Consider the following 22,115-nt stretch of genomic DNA (forward strand, 5'->3'; position numbering starts at 1 on the left):
AAACAATTCTTATCTCATTTGCTTCTCCTCTGTTTTGCTCATGTGGAATGTGTTTAGAGATTGTTTACCCACAGGTGATTGTTTCATCGGATTGGGGTGTGAGTTGTTTTGACTCATTGGCCAATCAGTGCCGAGCTGTGCTGAGACACTGGGAAAAGTCACGAGTTTTCATTATTATTTTTTTAGCATTTAGTAAGTATCTTTTCTGTATTGTTTAGTATAGTTTAGTATAGTATTCTTTAATATAATAGAGTATTATAAAGTAATAAATTAGTCTTCTGAGAACATGGAGTCAGATTGATCATTCCTGCCTTCATCAGGGCATTCCCAGCATATACAATACTACCTCTTAAAGAGGAGAAGGAAGAAGCAGAAAAAAGGACTGAGATAAAAGGAAGGGACTCAAATATACCTATATCATAGCCTGTGCCTGTATGGTTCACCACAACTATGAAAACTCTGAATTCTGTATCATCTTCTAAAAACCCAGGGATGTTATTAACTGCAAAAACAGGTCATCCACAAAATATCTGCTACTATTTCTTAGGAAATGTGCAAACTTGCGACTGACAGAGCTAAAAATGGAGGCCTGATTATTCTCACTGTCTTGAAGAAAAAGCCACTTTAGACAGTCTCTCCATATGGTCTTCTCTTACTTTGAAAAGAGCATCACTCCCACTTTGTAATTTTTCCTTCATACAGGAAAGATTAAAAATATCTGCTTTGAGGTTTTACTGCTATCCCTTTGTGAACTGGTCAATGAAAGAAGTCCTCGGGGATCCCTAAGGACATGAGCTGCTTGAGGAAAACTCACTGGCCTTGGCTAGGGCAGGGCTTTTAATGTGCAAATTTAAGACTGCCTACAGGAAGCCACAAGAACAAGAACTTCAGAGAGTAAATTTAAAAAGAAAAGTTGAAAGGACTTAAGAAAAAGGAAGATTACAGAGAATCTAACATACTTCCGGTAGATACTTGTCATAAATGCAAATATAACAATATATTCTCAACTACCAACAAGGGAAAGAAGGAAAAACAACAAATTGGCACCAAAGAAATGTAAAAACCCCCAAATATTTTCTGAGTAAGGCTACTGGAACACCCTGCCCCCACTCTCCATACAATTATTCTTTCTATTTTGGGTCTCAGACATGGGAGGAAGAGGAAGAGCTCACAACCAAACAACTTACCACAATTCCCAGTGCCTTCAGAATGTTCAGTTTACACATTGGACATGTACAGTGCTCACTGAGCCATGGATCCACACAGACTTTGTGGAATACGTGCCTAGAACAGAGAAGGCACATACATAATTTGCAAACAATTCTATTTAATACAATGAAAACTACTCAAACTGTTGGATAGTTGTTTTTTTTCTTATTTTAAAATACATGCAATTCTTAGAATTGCCAGTATTCTGTGCTAATTGCAGTAATTTAAAGAATGAATTAAAAATATTGTTTGTTGTTGTCTCTCTCTTTATTAATAGGAGGAAACACTTGATTTTCATTCCCTCTTCACCCCTCTCCCCATTTTATTGTGGATATGAGTAGTGGATGTAAAGTAGAAGAATGAAGGTAATGCCATTTCCACCATAACCTTGCCTACAGTCCTGTCTCAGTTCTGATGCAGAATCTTGAGCATAAACTTGGTAGGAAGAGCACAGACCCATCAGCTGTCAATTTTGTTCACAAGTCAGTGGAACCAACCCAAACACACTCCTGTTTGACTTTGAAAAGGCTTTTATAATTATCACATTGAAGCAGAAAGAAGCCTTTCTCTGCCATCCGTATTTCTCGATATCAAGAGGGAAAACATGTCCATCACCATACGGTTGTCATAAAAATAAAAGGAAAGGCAAACTGGGCTTTCAGAGATGGAAAGGCAAATTGGGCTCCTACTTGCAAAGCAGGGAACTCTGCAATAGGCAACAGTCTGAATTGCCTCCTACATTGCATTCAAAATCTTAATCACATCCATGGATATAAATGTAAATGTTGGGATTGATATAAACCAGTATAACAAGAAAGGACTATGCAAAGACCAAAACAAGGTATACAAATTAAAGGAAGTAAAGGAATTGCCCTCTTAGCTTTTCAAAAGGCAAAGAACTTTTCAGAGCACATTCATGGCAGGAATGGGTATCACAAGACTGTCTACCCAATATAGCTTTAGCAAATATGCATAATAACCCAGTCTGAGTAACTGCCTATATTAATTCCTATGATAAGAGTCCTGGTCCTTCATTTCCAGTGGTGCTGACTGCAGAGCAAGAAGCCAGCAAGAGCAGGCACACCCAAACACGACAGACTGGTGATCATGACAAAGATCAGCAATTACAAGGGCTGCTTAGTCAGCAAAGAGCTGTGCTCTGGAGCCAGCAGGGAAAGGGCAGGGGAAGAACAAGCAGGTCTTGGCATCTATTTGAGGCATCAGCAGGGTCTGGAAGAGGTGGCCATGTGTGCCCCAAGGCAGCAAAAAGCTGAGATACTCTCTCTGTCCCCTCTTTGCTCGGGTTACACTTATGCTCTGTGCCTGAGAAAGCTCATCATGGAATCTGGGAGTTCTTTTTCTCCCTATCCCTTGGGATTTTAAGACCAAATAAGGCATGTTACCAGATAATTCTCTCTAAAATCTCTGGAAAGCAACCTGAAAGGCCTTCTGAAACTGTTAAACATGACAAAAGACAGTATATAATCATAAAACAGTCTATGTCTACTCAGGCTGATGGAGAGACTAAAGAACATCAAGGTAATGAAGTTCTAAGCAGCTACAGCTGTATGTCCTGCCTGTACTAACTAAAGATGCAGAATTAGGGTGTAAAATAACTAACAGAAGATGGACAGGTAGGAAAATAATTTTGCTTATCTCTATCCCAGATAATGCAGGAATAGAAACTTAAAAGGACCTCAGTTAGCCACTTGGCTGGTCTGTGTCCTCTAGCAAGCTGGCAATCCCAAAATCAGGGTACGTACAGGGCCTTCTGTTTAAATTATCACCCTAAACAGACTCACTTCTATTATTATTAAGTCTTAATGCATTCCCTTTATCAGTCACAAAACCACAGGAAACAATGTTTAGAAACTCTGGGTGATACATAAAGGCTTGAAATATTCTGAAACATACAGAGATACTATTTTTCTAAGTTAGGTAAATTATTACTTTTATTTACTTATGTTTGAAGTCTCCCGAGTCTATTTTTTAAAGTAGAACAAACCTGAAAATCTAGTATTTTGGGCAAGAGCAGACATCAAGACTCCACAGAAATATGAAAACAGTTTTATTTATTACATCATTATTGGCTAATGAGTGCTGTAGAAGCACTCAGATCAAGACTGATATAGATGCCAACATGTATCCACTACATATTATGAGTTATTTTAAAAAGTCATTAGCACTTTGATATATTTATATACACAGCCCAATTGTTCTTATGACCTCTTAATTCTTTGCTTTTAGTTCCTAAATCTTCAAGGATGTTTATTAATGTGCTTGAAAGAAGTGCAGTTCTCCAAAGGTTATTGATTTAGAAAGCATGGCTCTGCCTACTACTTACAGTTTCTCTACCTCTTAAAAAGTTTGCTGATAGCATCATTGTGGCTCAGCCTCTGTCTGGATTTCTCTGTTTGCAAGAGTTAAAAAGCAGTTATACAGCAATGACGACAGCAAACAAGAATTATTTCAAAACCTCACTCTGACAAAGTAAGCCCTTGCAATTTCTGCTCTCATAAACCTCCTCCATCTTCCTACTTCTGTAATTGGTATTCCAAGGCCATAAACGTGACGAGTTCCCAGCCAGCTGCTCTTGGTCACGACAGCTGCTGACGTTCCCCAGGAGCCTCACACTGGGAGCCAGGTTTGACACAGTCTGGGGCTGGAGGATGGGAGCCAGGGTTGACACGGCCTGGGGAGTCATAGCTGGGAGCCACACATTGGGAGCCAGGGGTGACACGGCCTGGGGAGCCACACGTTGGGAGCCAGGGGTGACACTGCCTGGGGCTGGAGGAAGCAGGGCCAGCAGCCAGGCTGGCAGCACTGACGGAGTCTCCCATGTGGGCACAGCTCCAGGCAGGTGACCTGCAGGTATTTTTCCACTCTGTCAGCACACCCAATCCAGCTGCCCTCCAGCTGGTAATAAACACCAGAACACTGACTCTTGTACAACACAGCTTCTTTGCAGCATTTCACGGGGAAGAAAGTGACTTAGGAACCTCTTTTGGTGATGTAAGGTCTCCAAATCCACACATCACAAAAGGAGAAGGGTTGAATGATTTCCAAGTTCTGTTTCCCTAGAGCTCACTACCCTTCCCTGCTCTCAGTGCAGCATCCCACCAAAGGGACTTTTGCTGCTGCAAACAAAGCAGGTTCTTTGGCTACTGCTGGAGGCAGCTGCTCTCCTGGCTCTGGGGTCCAAGGCACTGCAGGAAGCAGAAAGGATGCCATCAGGACTCTGTGTTAATTTGGTCTTAAAAAGGCAGCTATTTGCAGCAGCACAAAATCAAATATGAAAATCTGAAAATCTAGTTTAGTCACTTTTGTCAATTTCCTCCTTCTTGCCCAGGACAGGAATGAAAACTTTCAAAAGCCATTTATTTTATAGTATTTGCTACTCTTTTAATTATTTTCCTATCTTGTTAATTATTCCTTCCTTTCTTGGCCATCTTTCTGCCCTTTCCAATGTCATTTTTTGTTCTTCTCTAACCTGTCACTTTGCTCTCCCCTTCCCTTATCTCTCACTAATCCTTCACACTACCCACTCCTGATCACTTTTCACCTAGTGCCTGTTCAGCCCCTAGGTGCAACAGTGTGATGGCAGAATAAAGTTATCTGAATAAGGAAAATTGTCCATGAGGTTTGTCTTTTGCTAGGATCCCTCTCACATTTGTTTCCTCTACTCACTTTTCACTTACATAATGACATTCACAAAAGACACATTCCTCAAGCTTGGAAGCCTAAAACAGATGGCTGCTTGTCCCTCTCTGCACTAAAGCTATAGGTATGTCCACAGGCTGCTGGTACTGAACACCTCTCTCTGAAGCAAAAATGTACTACTGCAAACAATGCAGTTGAATTTCTACCATTTCGCTTTAGTTTATTTTTAAATTGGCCACAATTTCCCACATGTCACTAACCTTTATATCACAAATGTGGTGTTTCACTACAGAATTTTAGGTGCAACTTGCTCAGCTGCTGGTACATTTTGCCTGCTGTGTGTCTGCCCAGAGCAGATTCCTCTGCTGAAGCACAGTGTGACAGACCATACTTGACTGCAGAGAACAACTGTGCTACTAAAGGGAAAGGCTACTTTTAAATTGATGAAAGCAGCAAAGATGTCACATGTCAGTGATTCCTACTGTCTAATGATTACAACAAGCACAGTGAGAACTTCTAGCCTTTTATTTGCTTCCTCTTGGTCAAGTGATTTTCTCCATGGTTTCCTTGCAATCTGTTTTGTCATCTGTCTTAGAAACTCTCTTGTAGGCTTTGTTTTATTGTCTGTGTGCTGTTTTTTTTTCTTTTTTTTTTACCAAACATTGCATGCTGCACTAAAATAGAAGGTTGAAATATGAGGAAGCAGAAAGGAATTAAACCTCCATAACAAGATTTGGGGAGAAGCATCTCAGTTACTGAAGACTGAAAAATTTCACATGGAATCTGAAATTTACTGGGCCCATCTTTGAAGGTACTAGTTGGCTTTTCATCTACAAATATAAAAATGTCTTGTGGAAAGCATCCATCTCACTGTGTCTAGCCTAGAAGGTTTTGCACTTAACTTAAAAGCTGGGCTGCAGCAAATGAAAAGTGAGATGTAAAAATGAAGTAGAAAGCGAACATAAAAGTTGTCATACAGCCTTTGGCAGCAATGTAATCTGAGCCTTTGCTGACCTTACCTTCTTGTGAAAAACAGAACAGAAAATGATCTACACAAGAGCCTTGATCTCTCCTTTACATGGGAAACTGCACTGGGGCAGGTTGTGCTGAGGTGGCAGCCAGGTGCACCTGCATGCAGCTCCCTGAGCAGCTCCAAGCACCCCTGAGAGCCCAGAGCTTCCTGGCTGCAGGACTGCAGCTCAACAAAGGTGTCTGAAGAAAAAGGACTTTTCTTATATTTTTTTATAATTAAAAAAATAAATCAATGATCAGTTTGCTCAAAGGGTCTGTATTGTATCTGTGGATATCAGCAACAGCTCCACTGATTGCAAAGGGGCAGCTGTTTAGCTAAGGAAATTGGCTTTTAATCCCAACTCTGCCTTGTGCTCAGTGGGAACAGCTGTCATTCTCTCTCACTGGCAAGGGCTCCTCCTGCCCTCTGTTCAGTACCAAGAGAAAGGCACAGAAGAGTGGGACTTGTGACCTTTCATTCCATGTCCTTGAGCCTCACAGTAGAACTACACAAGAGAAGCTTTCTTAAGAGGCAGTTTACAAAACAATCATCTCAGTGGTCCAAAACTGGTGGGCAGTTTCCAGAAGTTCCTCCTCTAACTTCTGAATAACTTTCTGCATAACATATCAAAAGAGCAGGGCTTAATTCACCTATACAAACTTCACTTGATATTGCAATAAATGATGTAACTCTGAACTATTTACTTTACACTAGGGAGTACATTTTTCAGGGCAAGAGGACATCAACTTTGAGTAAAAATGACTGAATTGTAAAAAAGAAATGCACATACATCCACATGACCAAAGGCTCCTAAATCTTTCCAATATGAGACCTTCTATTCCTAAATATTTTAATGAGAGCTTCTAAATAATCAGTTGTAGGGCATTTTAGCTAAACAACACTGAGAATCTAGAACAGGTCATTGTTTCCTGCTGTCCAAGAGGTAAGGAACACAGAGAACAGCAAATCAAATTAGATTTTTGGCTACAGAAGTATAATGCACACATATTTTGATCAGTAAGATAGAAAATAATAAATAAAATAATACTGTTTTCCTTTTATGATTATGGAAATACCCTGCACATTAGAAGATATTCAAACTATTCAGAACAGCCTGCAGGAGGATTTAGAAGACTAATAATGAGCCCTTATGTGCTGCAGCTGCCTGACTGGAGATCAACTCCAACACATGACTTTGCTGCTTCTGGAGTATCATGCAGAACCATTTATGTACCAAGCACAAGCCAAGTTATTGGATCTTGCTGCAGATATACAACCTAATTTACATGTGGGTTTTGTGCCTGGAGATGAGGAGAATGCTTTGCATTTTAGAACACAAGGGAAAGATGTCCTTGGTAATGCTTAATGCCACCAAAATGTATGACTCATCAAAATCAACCACCAGGTGGAAAAGTATTTAAAAGCATCTCAAAGAGAAAATGTCCCAAAACAACTCAAGAATGGAAGCAAACTAAAAACCTGTAAATGTCAACACAATGCTATAAAAAGGGGAGGAAGTTGTTACATTTTAAGCAGTAATGCAGAATCACCAGCAAGTACAAATCTTCAGACACAAGCCAAGATCACACTGCATTGAAGAGACCAAAGACAGATGACAGCACAGTGGCTGACTAATGTCAGGAGGTATGAAGGTTGCAAAGACTGCATTTCCATTCCCTACAGTTTCCAAAACCAGTAGCCAGTTGTTGCATATCTACAGTGCAGAATGCTGCAGCTGTACCTGGCTCATTATACTGAAGTTTTTTGAGTCTGCCCATCACTTGGTCCCTAAACCTGCACCCCTCCACCTCAATGCAATCTCAATAGCTCCATTACCAATATCTTTAATATAATTCTGTTTAATATCCATTGTCCTAACAGTGCCAGCACCCACCTTCACACCTTCTGGCACCACAGTCTAAAATAAAGTGTCTGTAATTAGGACTGGAAACATCCAACAAATGCATTTGTGAATTACAATGCACCCATTACATGAAATGAAGCAAAAGAGAACAGTTTCCAAACAAAGCAACTTTATTCTCTTACTTGCACGGCAAAATGCGAACAACATCACTCTGCTTGTAACTCTCAATGCAGACAGCACAATGATCAAAGTCTGGGTCTGTTTCCTAAAATGAACAGAATGAGAATTCAAGTCAAGAGTTGAGGCTATGACAAATGTCAAAGTAGTTGTGACTGGTACATGAACAGCACTGTGCCAAGTGGCTGTTATTAAACCATAAACCCAATGACTGGATAATTATATTCCAACATGACTTAAGCAAGAAAAGCATCTCATACATGCAAAACTGCCCTTTCTTGGAGCTGGTAAATCATCATTTCATACATAAGCTCAGGCCTAAGATGATTCTAATGTTCAGTGAAATCATTATAAAATATAGTACAGACCTTCCTAGATTTCTTTTTTTTTTTCCCATCCAGTTTACAGCAAACATTTCTATTTTATCCAGGGTTTTTGGTTTGTTTGTTTTGGCAGAATAAAAATTCTGGGGCTCATTTTTACAGCCAGAAGGAGCATATTTTACTTAGTACATAGTCCCATATTTATGTCTGCTGCTTACTTGCAGAATTATCATGACATGAAAATGAGGATCGCTGATTGACCAGCTCTCTTCTCTTTGCTGTTTTCCAGAAGTTACGATTTTTAAAAATTAAATTTTAAAATATGAGATTTTAAAATCTCAAATGTAAAAAGGGGAGACTTCATTTATATATAGATATGGCATCAACAACACATATTTAAAATGTTTGGGCCTGTGACACAAAACAGGCTGTGCCCTCTCTAAGCTCAACTTCATTATTCTTTTTGATGCCAACCAGCTACAAGCCAGACACCAAGGCAGGGACCAGAGCAAAGCCCCAGCCACCCCTGGTCAGCACCAGCCAGGGCTGCACACAGAGAATCCTGATGGCTCCTCTGAGGAAGAAAAGGTTTTTCCCACTCTGTTCACCTGCATGCGCACCTCATGCTGTCTGTACTGCAACCCACACAGCACTTGCCAGCTCTGAATTTATGCTGTCAAGACAACAGCACTGTTTTACATGGAAAGGTTCCTCTAATTTTTATGTTCTCCCATTCCACAAAAGATTTAGTGCAGTGGGTTATTTTGAAATAGAACTACATAGGGAGGGAGGAAGAACAGAAAGACATTTGCTCTGCCTGCTCTCTGGAAGAAAATTTTCCTTTCACTTCCTAATCTCCCACTGCTGATAGTGTTGATAAGAAAGAAAAAAGGAATCACAATAAAAAGGCCCTAAGAAATAATATTTTAAAAATCAAACCATAGCCAGAATTCCCCTGCCTTTTGAAAATAAAGCTAAAAATTGAGCAAGATTAAATGACTATTTTTTTTCCTTTCAGAATCAAAAATAAAGCAATACTGCTCTCAAAAGTGGAAAAAGCTTAGGATATAACATACCATATATTTTAGTGTGTATACTAGCAAGAAATATTCTTGGAGTAATTTTGACTGAAATACCTCTTTACTCTCCCCCTTAACTTACTGAATATTTGTATTTTACTTAAGATATTATCTTCAATTTTAAATTGTCTTTTAAATTTATTTTTCCTTTAAAGAACTTACATATAAGACTCTAAGCTTTAAAATTCCACATAAACAATGCCAGTCCTATCTACTCATGCCAGGACACCCTCCCAGTCAGCCAGCACACAGAACCACCCTCAGTCACAGTTGCCAGATGGAGTGTAAATAGTATTTAAGCATGAAAACCTTCTTTGAAATATACAGCACACATCAATACTAAGAGTTACACAAAATATTGTGCCACAGGACAAAGTAAGCCTCCAACAAGAAAGGCAAAGTCATAAATCAGAAACACAAAGAAAAAAATGAGATTGTTTCCCCGGTAAAAAAATAAACATGATGTTCAAGTTTATCATGTTGAGATCTTATTATTATACCTTATCACCCTTCTTTACTGTTCTGGTTGTCAATTTACCAATGGCTTTCTTGGCAGCATCTCCAAGACGACGCTAATAAAGTGATAAAGAAGAGAACACAAATTAACCCTGATAAACAAGCTTCATTAGTGTCCTTTACAATGACTTATTTGGACTCAATAATACCACTGCAATACACACTATGGCAGCAGGCCAACACATAAAACAAAATGCAAACACAGCAAAGCACAGAGATTTGTTGAGAGGGAAAAATAGCCAACAGTTGAATCCTCAAATGCTCTCCCACAAGCATGGGCATCAAACTCATGGATTGTATGGAAATCCACAGAAGTGAATCAACAGTGATGTGCAAACTTAATCAAACCCAGGCTGCAGGACAAAAGCTGAAGCAATGTCCCCTCCCAGTTATTTCCATTATATTCTGTTCACACTGGTTTTTATTCAGTGTGCTGTAATACACTGCTTGTTCTCTTAAGCTTGAATTATTTTTGTATTTCACTCTGAGCAGGCTGATCTTACTCTGAGATGCAAAAGATCTTCCCAGTGTAACCTAGTTTCTCTCTTGCTATTACCCAAAACCACCAGGATCTCATAAAAGAAAAAAATGATGGGTCATGAAATCTAAATAAGCCAACACAGACTTAAATAAAGTTGAAATTAATACTGAAGATAACCTCAGTCTGAATGCAGAGGCCAAATTTTTTGCTGTTTATGCTGCTTTATGACCACCACAGCTGGATGGAAGGAGTTTTTACTGACATCCAAGTGCTGATTCCTACTGAAATGCCCAGCTCATAAAGAACAGCTGTTTGTCAGTTTTCCCACTGGGGTCCCAGAGATGGGCACTGATTGAAACAAAGATCCCATTATCTTCCTTCAGGGACATGAGACATCAGACTTGGTTTACAACTGACTTAAAAAGCAGAAGTGATGTAATTTCTCTTTCCCCTCCAACCTGTACTAAGTACTCTGCCCTTGAAAGAGATGGGCTGCTTCTCAGAATGCAGCTCTCAAAACCTCTCCTGCAGCCTGCAATGAATGTGTGGAGGTTTGTGCCCACCTTCTATAAAACTGAAACCCAAATCCTTCATAGGGTGTGCCTCCTGTATCACACATTTCCCCACATGCAAACTGCAATGTAAGTTGCTGGTATTTGTGAAACACAGCGACCTCAGAAGTCTGTATCACAACTGACTGTACCACTTATTCTAGAATTACATAAGCACTTTTCTTCCTTGTGATTTTCACATAACAGCAGCTCTTATTTTATATTTTTTAGAACAAGGATTTGAAAAAATCAGATATACAGTCTCAGCTACTGAAGTACATCCATGTAGGAAGCACAGCATCAGAAGCAGAGCTGGGATGGGAAATTATATGCTTGCTACAGTCAGAAATCTCATCCTAACTTCAATATGCAAGAATTTGGTCAATTTAAGCCGATCTAAATTACATGCTCCAGAACAAGCATATTGGCCTGAGTACTGAATGACACAGAACACACTGGGCACACTGCTGGAGTAGATAACCACTGCATAACCAAAAGCATGATTACTAAGAGAGGAACGAGGCTGAAATGGCATTTAACTTAAATGCTCAACTCCACCAGCTAAGTAAATGTGGGTAGTATCTATATTTCCTTCTACTGTATATGCATGTGACTGTATATGCACTACAAGAAATTTTAAAGATTACTTTCCCATTGAAAGCATAATATTTCAGCAGAACTCTTCCAACATATTGAAGTTCTTTTACGTAAATAGATTTGCTAAATAATAACTTCCATCTCTTCCGTTTGAGAGGTCAACCTCTTCCATTTTCTAATTTTAACAAATACTCTTTCATGCTAACACTGGAAATGCTCAGGATTTGCTATTTTGCTAAGTTAGGGCACAGGCACACAGCATATGCTTGCTTTTAATGCCCACAACTGTCTGGATGGAAAAGGTCACTTCCACATGCAGAAGAGTTTCACACCTCCGGCGGAAGCGCGCAAGAACGACGATGTGAAATACCAATATCTGCTTGTGCTATCTACAAAACACAGCAAGTTTTTGATGGCTTTGATTTCAAAACCAGAAAAACTTGTGCCTTGACATAACTTAAAAACAAGATCATAGCCTAAACCAAGTTATTTCATCACTAACAGTACAGTCTTTGTGAAAGCTCTCAAAGCTCTTCAAAAATAAGCTGTAGCTGTCGCCACCTTCTTATTAAAGTTTAATAAGCTCAGCTTTTTAAACCACATAAAATTTTCATCAAGTTTCTCCTGACCTTTGTAAAAATCTAAAGAAAGAAAAAAGGTCATAAGAGCCCTTTCCCAATGGAGCAACTGTTTTGAAACGTGGACATTGGGAAGGAGCCTAAAGCCATGTAGGGGATAGAAAAGGCACAATTTAGTATTCCACAGACATTCATTAAGTTAGAGTTATATTTAAACTTCACCATCCCAAGGGACCACACTAAGTACTGGCTACAGTGTGGTCATTTAAGAATGACATCCTTAAGAAAATCTACAGGATGCCCATGGGACCTGCAGCATCAGACACTATTAATAGTAACTGAAAAGGAAATCCTGTGCCACAGCCGAGGTTTTGTAAGTTTGGATTTATTTTAGGTCTGACAGAACACAAAAAAAACCTGGCCCACAGTCAGCTGCTGTGTATCAGCTGTAATTTGGGGGAAGGGGTAACAGTGACTAGAGGTCAGGAGGTTTCTAAGTTAGCCTTGACAGAGAGACAGGGCAAAGAGGGCACTGTGCATTTCCTGAGGTTTACTGACCCTTCTCAATAAAAGCCAAGGCACACTGTGGAAGGTCATTAAGTCCACACTAGTAAAACATTTACTTCTAAAGTTTATTTGTGTTTTAGTTGACAGCTTGATTTAGTCTAGATCTCTGAGTATGGCCATATATAACACAGTACTTAAACAAATTAAGAATTGAAAAAAAAATGTAAGAAAGACATATTGGACAAAATTTTTGTTAAAATACATGACCAGGAGAATTAGGCACTCCTTACCAAGGGTGATCTTAAAGTTGAAAGTTAACACATATCACTAGGCAGCTCTACACCTTAGATTTTTTTACCCTAATATTCATAACAGATTATGGTGTGGGAATACTTTTGTACAATTTCTGAACTACGTTAACTATTACAGAACATATCCTTAAGAGCATGGGGAGAATTTGTAACATTTTCTCAGTGTTTAAACTACACAAGTTGATTCAATTTAACTTTCCTCCTCATTCCCAACATACATCCAGTATGTATTACTCAGCCAACACAGAATCCCTCTGAATTTTGGCCTTAGACAAACCAAAACTTAAATATTTTGCTTCAGTTTGATTCTTTCCTGTCACGTAATAGGATCTATACCAGTGCTGCTCAGGATGCAAACACTTTGCTGCATAAAAATCCTTTTCTGGCAACATGCTTTGCCTCGGAACAAAGAGATTCTGAGGAGCAGTTTGATTGGCATTCCTTATTTGTTCCCTATTGATTATTGTATACTGAAATATTATCTCCATAACTTAAGAGAAGAGACCCCTTACCTGATTCCTGTCACGTGCACTTGTGTACCTGATCTTCTGGATGAAGTAAAATATTAACCATGCTGAAGAAATGATCATCAAAACAATGAATGATATTGACACAAAGACTAGAGAGCCCCGGCTGAAGTTCTTTGGAGGAACACGGGACCCCACTGCTATGGCCATCAGCACAGAGATGTTCTTTTCCAAGTAATTCAGGATCTCCTTAACCTTCGACTCTGTAATCATGACAGCAACAATGTCTCCAGTTCCTATAAAAAGAGGAAAAAAGTTCAATTTCTATTTTAAATTAACATGGCATGCTGCTCACAAGATTTTCCAAATGCAACGCCATTTGACAACTCAAGAGGTTTCAATCTAAGCCACCTGTGGCACATGAACACACTACTGGGCACTCTACTCATGCCTTGTCCTTCAAACCCAGATTTTCAAATTAGGGCATTAACATTTGCCCTAAACTCTCTGCAGCTCCACACATAGTAACAGATCTCTACTGGTGGTACACAGTACTTCCCACATTGTAATTACTGTGTGCGGTCTGAACAAGCTTTCAAAAGTACATTTGTTCCAGATCTAAAGCTGTGAATACCTAAACAGGCAACTCTCAGAAAAACATTCAGGAATCAGTGAGAATATTGCTTGAGTACCATCAGCATAGGCAGTGCTGTGGATGTTGCTGGGGAGAGTTATGCAAGTTCCCTGTGTGGTTACGTGGCTGCAAAGTAGAAGAGAATTGAAAAAACTTGGCAGAAGTTTGGCTGCTGATTTTATCACCCATACAAAGACACGCTTGATAGGATCTCAAAGAGGCTGTCAGCTTCATCAGCTCCATTTTCAGCGTGCAGCCCATCTGTTTTCATAGTGTCTTGCCTCTAGACTATTTCCTGTCCCAAAGGGAAAATTATTGGTACAAGGATAATAGGAAAACCATAAGCCTTGCTGAAAAAGAACAAAAATCACCTATAGAGCAGAGAGAGCACCTATGTTTTAAAGCAAAGACCTCATTAAAGAAAGAGGATCTTGAACACAGGGTAATTCTAAGTTAAAAGAAAGAAAAGTTTTAGAAAAACCAAAGCCAGAAAGAAAAAAAAAACTTGTGAAGTTTCATTCTTATTCATCCAGACTTATTTGCTTCCAATACTAAAAACCGTTTCAAGACCTATTTTCAAAATGCTTGCAAAATCTGTTCATCTGCTTGTTCCATCTGCTTGCTCCAACTCACATTCCCTCAGAGAGGAACTGCATAAGGCAAACGACTTCAGCACCAAGATTCTGGATTTGGAGTGGATTTAAGTACAGAGAACCTAGTGTGACAGTAGAGAATATGAGGTCCTATTTTAACACAAGGCATTTGTTCAAAGTTTTTTAATCACAACTTAATTTTTAAGAAGCTACTGTACCCATAAAATGATGTTCAAGAGCCAAAAGAGCAGCACCTTTGAAACCCTGGGCACAATAACTCAGGCTGACAGCTACATAATTTTCTAAAATGGGGACTTATAATACAGTTGTGCAAGAGCCTTAAATGTTCCCTTGTTACTCTTTGAATTTACCATGTTAAATAGTAACATTAAGAGTCACTATCATCAGTTTTTCTATTAAGTTCACTAAGGCTGGTGGATTGTGCTGACAGAACTACTCAAAAGAATCAAAACTGATAATATCAGAAATTAAAATTTTCACAATAATTGAAAAAAAAAACCAACCTTCCACAGCCCTCAAATTTCTTTCCTCTAGAAATTTAAACTTTATTTAAAATTGAAATGACAAAGTCATTCAGGCCTTGTCCTGCTAACATGGGACTGAATAGGAAAAGAAAGTGTTTCCTTCTGAATATTTTTGAAACAGTGCCACAGTAATTCAAAAGCTTTGAATAGCAATGAAAACTCAACACAATGCATTTAATCTCTAGTATAGCACAGATTCACACAAGATCAACTTTAATCCAGCTCTCAAGAGACACTTCAGTACCAAGTTTGGTTTCATGCAAAAGCAACCAAGATATTTAATAGCCAGCAAATCTTAGAGTAAAAGTCCATCACTAGCTTTATTTTCATGGACATCTACCCAGATTCCTATTTGTCTGGTTGGGAAAATGGTTCCTGCCCAGACTTGCAGCACATTTTTACAGCACAAGAGATATCCTTCCTGCAAGATCCTGTATTTAGATGCAGCACATGCTCCTGCAACCCCAAATCCCTGCAGCTCAGATAGTGCAAGATCCATCAAGAGCAGATAATTTATATTGCTTGATATTTTCCCCAGACTTCACTTCTGCTCTTCATATCTAGTTCAGACAGGGAAGAAAAGCAGGGAAGGGTACAGGAAGACTGCATTCCCCAGAGCACATGTTCTGCTAAGCTTCCCCAGTAGGAATTTATTTGCACTGAGAAATTATGTTAGTATCAAAATATCAAGCTAAAGCACTCAGTGTAATATTGTAACATGATTTATAGTTATCTGCAAAGCAAAGCTGACAAAGATCTTCTGATACTAGTCCAGCTCTATCTGAATCCAAAGCTGAAGGCTCTACCTATTCCCTGCTGCCCAGGGAATGTGACAAAGCTGACAATCTGTCACGGGTTTTATATAAAGCCCAGCACAATGGGAACCTCTGGCATCACTGCAAAGTGATTTGCATTCCAAATGACTCAACTGGGAACAGCCAAAGTGCTACTGCTGCTTCTGACCCCACCAGAGCCAAGGAGAACTGCAGAAAAGAAAAATAAATTGTGTCTGTTTAACATACTGAAGCTCAGTGGAAACTGGGACTTGGTTCATCCGTATTTTTGTCAGGGGCATCACCCTAAATAATTTTAGCAAGAACTCCCTGTTTGAGAACAATTGGGGGCAGGAGGAGACAGTGACTCATTTATTTTAAGCACCTTGAAACCTTGTATTTCTGAAACTTTAGCAGAAAAAATCCTCAGGTGAAGACAGAAAGACTAAGAGTGTTTGTGAAACTCAGAATATGGTCTTACTCCATGATCTTATGAAAAGCAATATTCTCCTCAGCCAAGAACACAGTGTCCAGAGAAAAGAATCTGGATTGCTTACTAAAGCCAATGAACTACACATGGAACCACAGATGACAAGCTAGGACAGACGGTAGGCATAAGATAAATATTGATGTCTGTAAACATAAATCATTTAATTGCTATCATCCAAGCCCAGGCAGCTCTTTCTAGCTTGCAATTTTACCATGTGCATGTTTAATTAGGATAGTTATACAACTCTGTGTATGAAAAGGGATGAAGTTGTGACTAATCATTAAATCTGTGTAATGTTACATTGTGAGAGGAGAAGTCACAAAAAATTAAAAGCTTAGAAGACAGTAAAAACAGGACAATGGGAAAGCCAGCAACATCCAGGAGTTTCCTGTAGAGCTCATAAGGAAACTGCTTTGCTCTCTCACTGACCTATTCACATCCCCTAGCAATTTTAAAAGAGCATGCTCAGAAAGTCAATAAAAAGTCATCTCAAAGAAATGTTACAAGTGTCATCACAGGCAAATATCTGTGGTGCTTTTCTGGCATTGGAATTTTTGGTAGGTTTTTTTATCGTCTTGTTGTTGTTAATTCTTGACTACCAAATGTTCATCTGAAGGTTAAAATATGGTTAACTATGTCCAGGATATCAGGCTGAAGCTGAAGATAGGGATGGTTCAAAGAGCAGAATTCAGACACCTTCAATCCTCCCAACATCCACTGGAGGTGCAGGGAATGGCAGCCTGGCAAAATGCAGCTGCCAACCAGGGCTGCAATGCTCCAGCTGCCTTCTGTACATGGGGAGGGCAAAACCTTAGATCCCACCTCGAGTGTTCAAAGTGTCAGATCACCTGCAAGAAGCACTGAACTACTGTGATTTGATGCAACAAGGTTTGCAGAGAACTGAGGATTAAGTCAGATGTTCATAACAAAGGTCAGTGATTTGCTAATGGCTGATATTTTAAGCTAAAGTCCTTGCAATAAGTCTCTGATAGTGGCTGCTGATGCTGCAGACACAGCATGAAGCACACAGACTGCACTAATCTCATGCTTGTGAAAGAATACTGTCCTCTCTTTAAATAGCAGAGAAAATTTAACTACAACTGAGTCCTTTCATCACTTCTTTCTGAAAAACCTAAACATAGCACATTTACCTGAATAATTCTGCTGGTGAAAATTTCAGAGTACTTCCTTAGAAAACACAAATTTCCCATTCCCTGATAAAGGTAAAGATTGGTCCAGACAGTCACTTAAAAGATGGATTCACACAGTGAAATGCTACTGCCTTTCTGAGTACAGCAATAGGATCATCATTATCATCATGTAATTGGAAATAGAACTGCCCATCCTCAAAAACCAGACTTCCCTACTCTTCTATTACTTCTCTATTCTTCAGTTAAAATCCTGCAGCTGTGTGCTAAGCATTTCTGAATGCAGTGTATCAGAAAGAAAATGACAGCAACACCTACTATTCAGTACCCAGGAAAGGGATCAGTCCTATTACTGTGAGTGACAGATTTCTTGGAATAACATCAACTAACAGTGAAACCATTCCAACAGAATTTGGGATCCCAGAAAATTACAAAGAAAGCAGGAAAACACTAATGAAAGCTAGGGCTGTATATGAAATTTTGAGACCAGTTGTGAGGTTTGTGAAGACACCAGAAGACATCTGAGCTGCATGAGAGCAGAGGTGGAATCAAGATCACCTCTACAAGGGAAGGAATTGAGCCACAGAGGGTAAAATCCATGGAACCAGTGAGATAAAGGGTAAGGGAAAGGCATCTGACCTGTGTGCAAAGCTGTGCTGCTAGAAAAAGCAGGCTTGGGGAGAACTGTTTTCAAATAAAAATTCCATGGCACAACAGTGGGGAAACCCACACATTTATCAGGTACCTTAACATTTTTGTCTGATGCAAAAGAAAGCAATGTGTTGTGAAGAATAATTCTTGCATTCTAAACAGGTTTATGGGAAAGCAGACACCAAGAGGACGAGCCTTGGCATATCTTCAGAGTCATTAAAACCAGTCTAGCTGCACATATTTTTATTTTGATCTAATCAGAAAGTAAACAAGAGCATATCCAAGCTGTCAACACATGAGCAATCTCAAGAGTAGAATATGTTATTTGAGATGTCCCAAATCAAATACTTCTGAAAAGAGAAAAAGACCATAATATTTGACAGTTATTGCATTCTAAACAAGACAAGAATTTAATGCCAAGAATATACATTAATTTTAAAATGAGACTAGTAGCATTTTAAAACATTTGTCTTCCTGTTGCCTTAATAATATTGAAAATGTTGAATTATTCCCTGTATGTACACATTTAGTTTAGGATGCCTATTTTATGTAGTTTCAGACACCAGAACAGATTTTACTAAATTACCATGAGAAAAATCATGAAGGGCAGCAGCATTTGAAACTATTACCCAAAAGTCAGGCTTTTACAAGGTGCTCAGTTAAAAACAACCAGTGGAACAACCTTCTATCCCAAAACACTGAGCAGGTATTTTCAGAAATCACAAGTCTCTTTGCTGCACAAACCTATGCAAAACAACCTAAATAAAAAAGCTTCTAAAATTAAAACTTGAGTTCTCTCAACTCCAGAGGGCAAAGAAGTAGATATTTCAAGTTCAGCGAGGAAAAGGCTTCTTTGAAATACTGTCAATGTGAATCTGAAGAACACTCAAAACTCTTCTCTGTAGCAAGAAGAATTTCAACAGATTTCACTCTGTCAGGTAGAGAGGGTCCTGCTCTGTGCCCTCTAAACATGATTACACACATTTCAGTGTTTGCAACATGCCAGGCACTGCTGTACTGCAGACATGATGGATCACAAAGCTCTGCTCCTTTAAGAAGAGCAGGCATTGATTGAGGCTTATGATTAGAAAACCAGAAACAGCAAGAGCAGCTTTGCAAAGATAGGTGTGACACAATTAAATTCAAAACAAATATTAAAGCTTAATCAGATTCATGTTGTGCTAGTCTGTAGCACATTAAGTTCATAAGTGATAAATAATAAACTTATAAGCCCATCCTCCTTCATTAAACAAGAAGCAATGCCTCAGTATAATGTCCTTGCTGTATTTTTGATCAGCTTTATAATCTACTCTGACCAAGAGTTCCTAAAAGGAGAACCAAATAGCAAAATCAATTGAGAAAGCTGTTGGGCTGTATTTAGATGACAACTGCTGACACATTATTTCATAACCCAATTGCTCTGTTCTGACACTCAGGGAAACGTTTCTTAAGGAGGAATTTGCATGCAATTAAAACAGGTAGTCACAGCCACATCCTGATTCATTCACAAGTCCAAATCCTGCTGATACACGTGAGCTGGGGAGCCACACCCCTGATTTCCTCAGCCTTGTCAAGGTCAAGCTGTCTCTGTCCTACACCCAACCCACTGCAGAAAACCAACACTCAAAGCCTCTCAAAGATCCAACACAACATCAGAATGTACAAAAGGTGTTGGGCTTTGGCTTCTCTGAAGATCATTTCCTCCTCACCCAAGGAGCTCCTCTACCTTCCATCCCAAGTCATATGACACTAAGCACTGCTAGAAAAATTAGGATCCTCTATAAAGCAACAAGATGCACCCACCTCTTTATTGTTAGAGTCCCAGAATCTCTGCCCAGTCTTTAAACATGCTACTTCAATGCTTCTGATGGGCAGCAGGAGGACAGACCCATGGCTGGGCCAAAAAGGGGAGAGACTTTATAAACTCCTGGAATTTGAATTGCAGGAGAGTTCCCTTAGAATAGCAAGGACACTGGGTTTGGGGACCTGGGGCTTCTTGTGCTCCCCTCCTTTGAATCACTGTGATAATTCCACATATATCACATATTCCCTTTCTGTGGAAGGACTTTTATTTCCTGGGAATTACATTAATATATATATATATATATATATCTTTTTGTGCATGTGACCTTTTGGGTTCTTTACACTAGGAAAAACCAAGCCTAGGAATGGGAAAAGCAGACAGATGTTGCAGAGACTTTACAGACATTTCACATTTTCTTAGCAATGCTTCTTTGCATCTGCTTGCACTACAGTTTTATCTTTCTTAAAGGAAATGGACATTCCACCTAAATAATGCTGGAAGAATAAAAAAAGCTTGGCACAAGAAATGTATCACTTGATCATTCCCTTTACACAATCTGTGCAGAGATTTTGTTTTTCTTTTACTCACATTTTACATGGCATTTAACCACGTTTATGGCAAGTAAACTGATTTGCAGTCTCTTTCAAGGCATTAATACTTGTATTCTTAAGGTATTAGTATGCTAGCAAAGGAGACCCAATTTTACATTCAAACCTTGAACAAATGCAAATGAATAAAAAGCTGAAGGATCACTAAGTTTTGACTAGGGAAATGGGGTAATCCTAACACATTACACACCACTGAAAAAAATGTGTCACAGCTTAACACATTTCTGAAATATCTATGTCTGCCTATCTTCAGAAGATATTTTTGCTGATTTGAAAACAGCTTTTTTTCACTTTCTATACTTCTAAACAATGTCCAAAATCTGTTACAGTGTTACATTCTTGATTCCTCAATAGTATTAATGCAGTGTAGACCTCACTGACCCATTCATCAATGTAAGACACACTTGGATTTTGGTAACTGTCTCTTGCATTCCATAGTGTGACCAGTGCTAGCAGGTGGCTTACATTTTGCCATTTCTGGATAGCAGTTTGTATTTCCACTAATGGATAGTGCAGCTAAAAAACCCAGGGATTTCTAAAAAAGGGCAGTTTGTCATGCTCATGTATTTTCTTCTGTAGACTTCTGTACACATCTCTCAATCTGGACATGGATAGTCACTCAAAAAAAAATTCAGCAAAGCACCAGAGAGAAATGGCAAGATAGCCTTACCCAAGGACACTACAAAACACTTTGAGAGATTTATAAATAGCATATTCATAGATTAGTATCATAAATTTGGTTCTACTGAGTCCATAGATATGGGGAATTACTCTGCTGCTGCAGCTCAGACTTTGGATAAGAAGAAGAATGTAATTACTTACAGTCACTAACAGTCCCGTGGGCCTTTTCACAGTCACAGAACTAATTACCCTTTCAGCTGGCTGAGTTAAAATGAGCCTGACTGCTGTTATTTCAGTTGTGGATGAGGCATGTATGACACAGAAACACTGGTAGGCAGTTCTGCAAGGCACCAAGGCTATGATGGCTCTGTAAAGGGGTTTCCCTGGATTGCCTTCAAGAGACAAGGGCTTCCTTATGGCCCACAATCAGCACCCCAAACACTCCACATCTTTAAGTGCCAGACACCTCCATCTACTGTGTGACAGATTTGCCTCATTGATACATCTCCAAGGAATCTAGTGGGAAATGGGATCAACAACAAAGCTGTTGACACTCATCCTCAATATTTTCAATTAGCAAACATAAACAAAAAATGATCAAATAGATGTAAACAAAACTTAAACTATTAATTACTTTGCCTTTTATAAAGGCTTCAGCTTTAATGACTCAGCTCTTTTTCACTAATAGTCTAAGATAAATTACTAATAATACAATTTAATAACAATATGGTAATATAAAATAAAATTAGTTTGGACCTGTGGATTATAAGTAGGTCTCAGTAATCCAGGGCAAGTGGATTTGGTGTAGAGCTAAAACATTCATCAGCACACATTTGTGCAAGATAATCTGCAGCACACCCCACCAGAGCTTTCATGCATCACTTCAGCTGAGAGTTACATAAAGAGACATTTGTGA

At 39.1% G+C, this 22,115-nt stretch overlaps 1 protein-coding gene across 4 annotated transcripts in view; it reads right to left on the bottom strand.

Moving 5' to 3' along the window:
- RNF130 (ring finger protein 130) overlaps nucleotides 1–22,115 on the bottom strand; it is a 55,279-nt gene that overhangs the window by 18,133 nt on the left and 15,031 nt on the right. For all 4 annotated transcript variants that reach the window (XM_063168825.1, XM_063168823.1, XM_063168822.1 and 1 more), the window contains 4 exons: nucleotides 13,378–13,628; nucleotides 9,825–9,896; nucleotides 7,928–8,010; nucleotides 1,188–1,284 (listed from right to left, as the gene is read on the bottom strand). In XM_063168825.1, coding sequence (XP_063024895.1) covers nucleotides 1,188–1,284; nucleotides 7,928–8,010; nucleotides 9,825–9,896; nucleotides 13,378–13,628 — 503 coding nt within the window. The remainder of the gene's footprint in view (nucleotides 1–1,187; nucleotides 1,285–7,927; nucleotides 8,011–9,824; nucleotides 9,897–13,377; nucleotides 13,629–22,115) is intronic.

Source organism: Melospiza melodia, chromosome 14 (genome assembly GCF_035770615.1).
Source record: "Melospiza melodia melodia isolate bMelMel2 chromosome 14, bMelMel2.pri, whole genome shotgun sequence".
NCBI lineage: Eukaryota > Metazoa > Chordata > Aves > Passeriformes > Passerellidae > Melospiza > Melospiza melodia.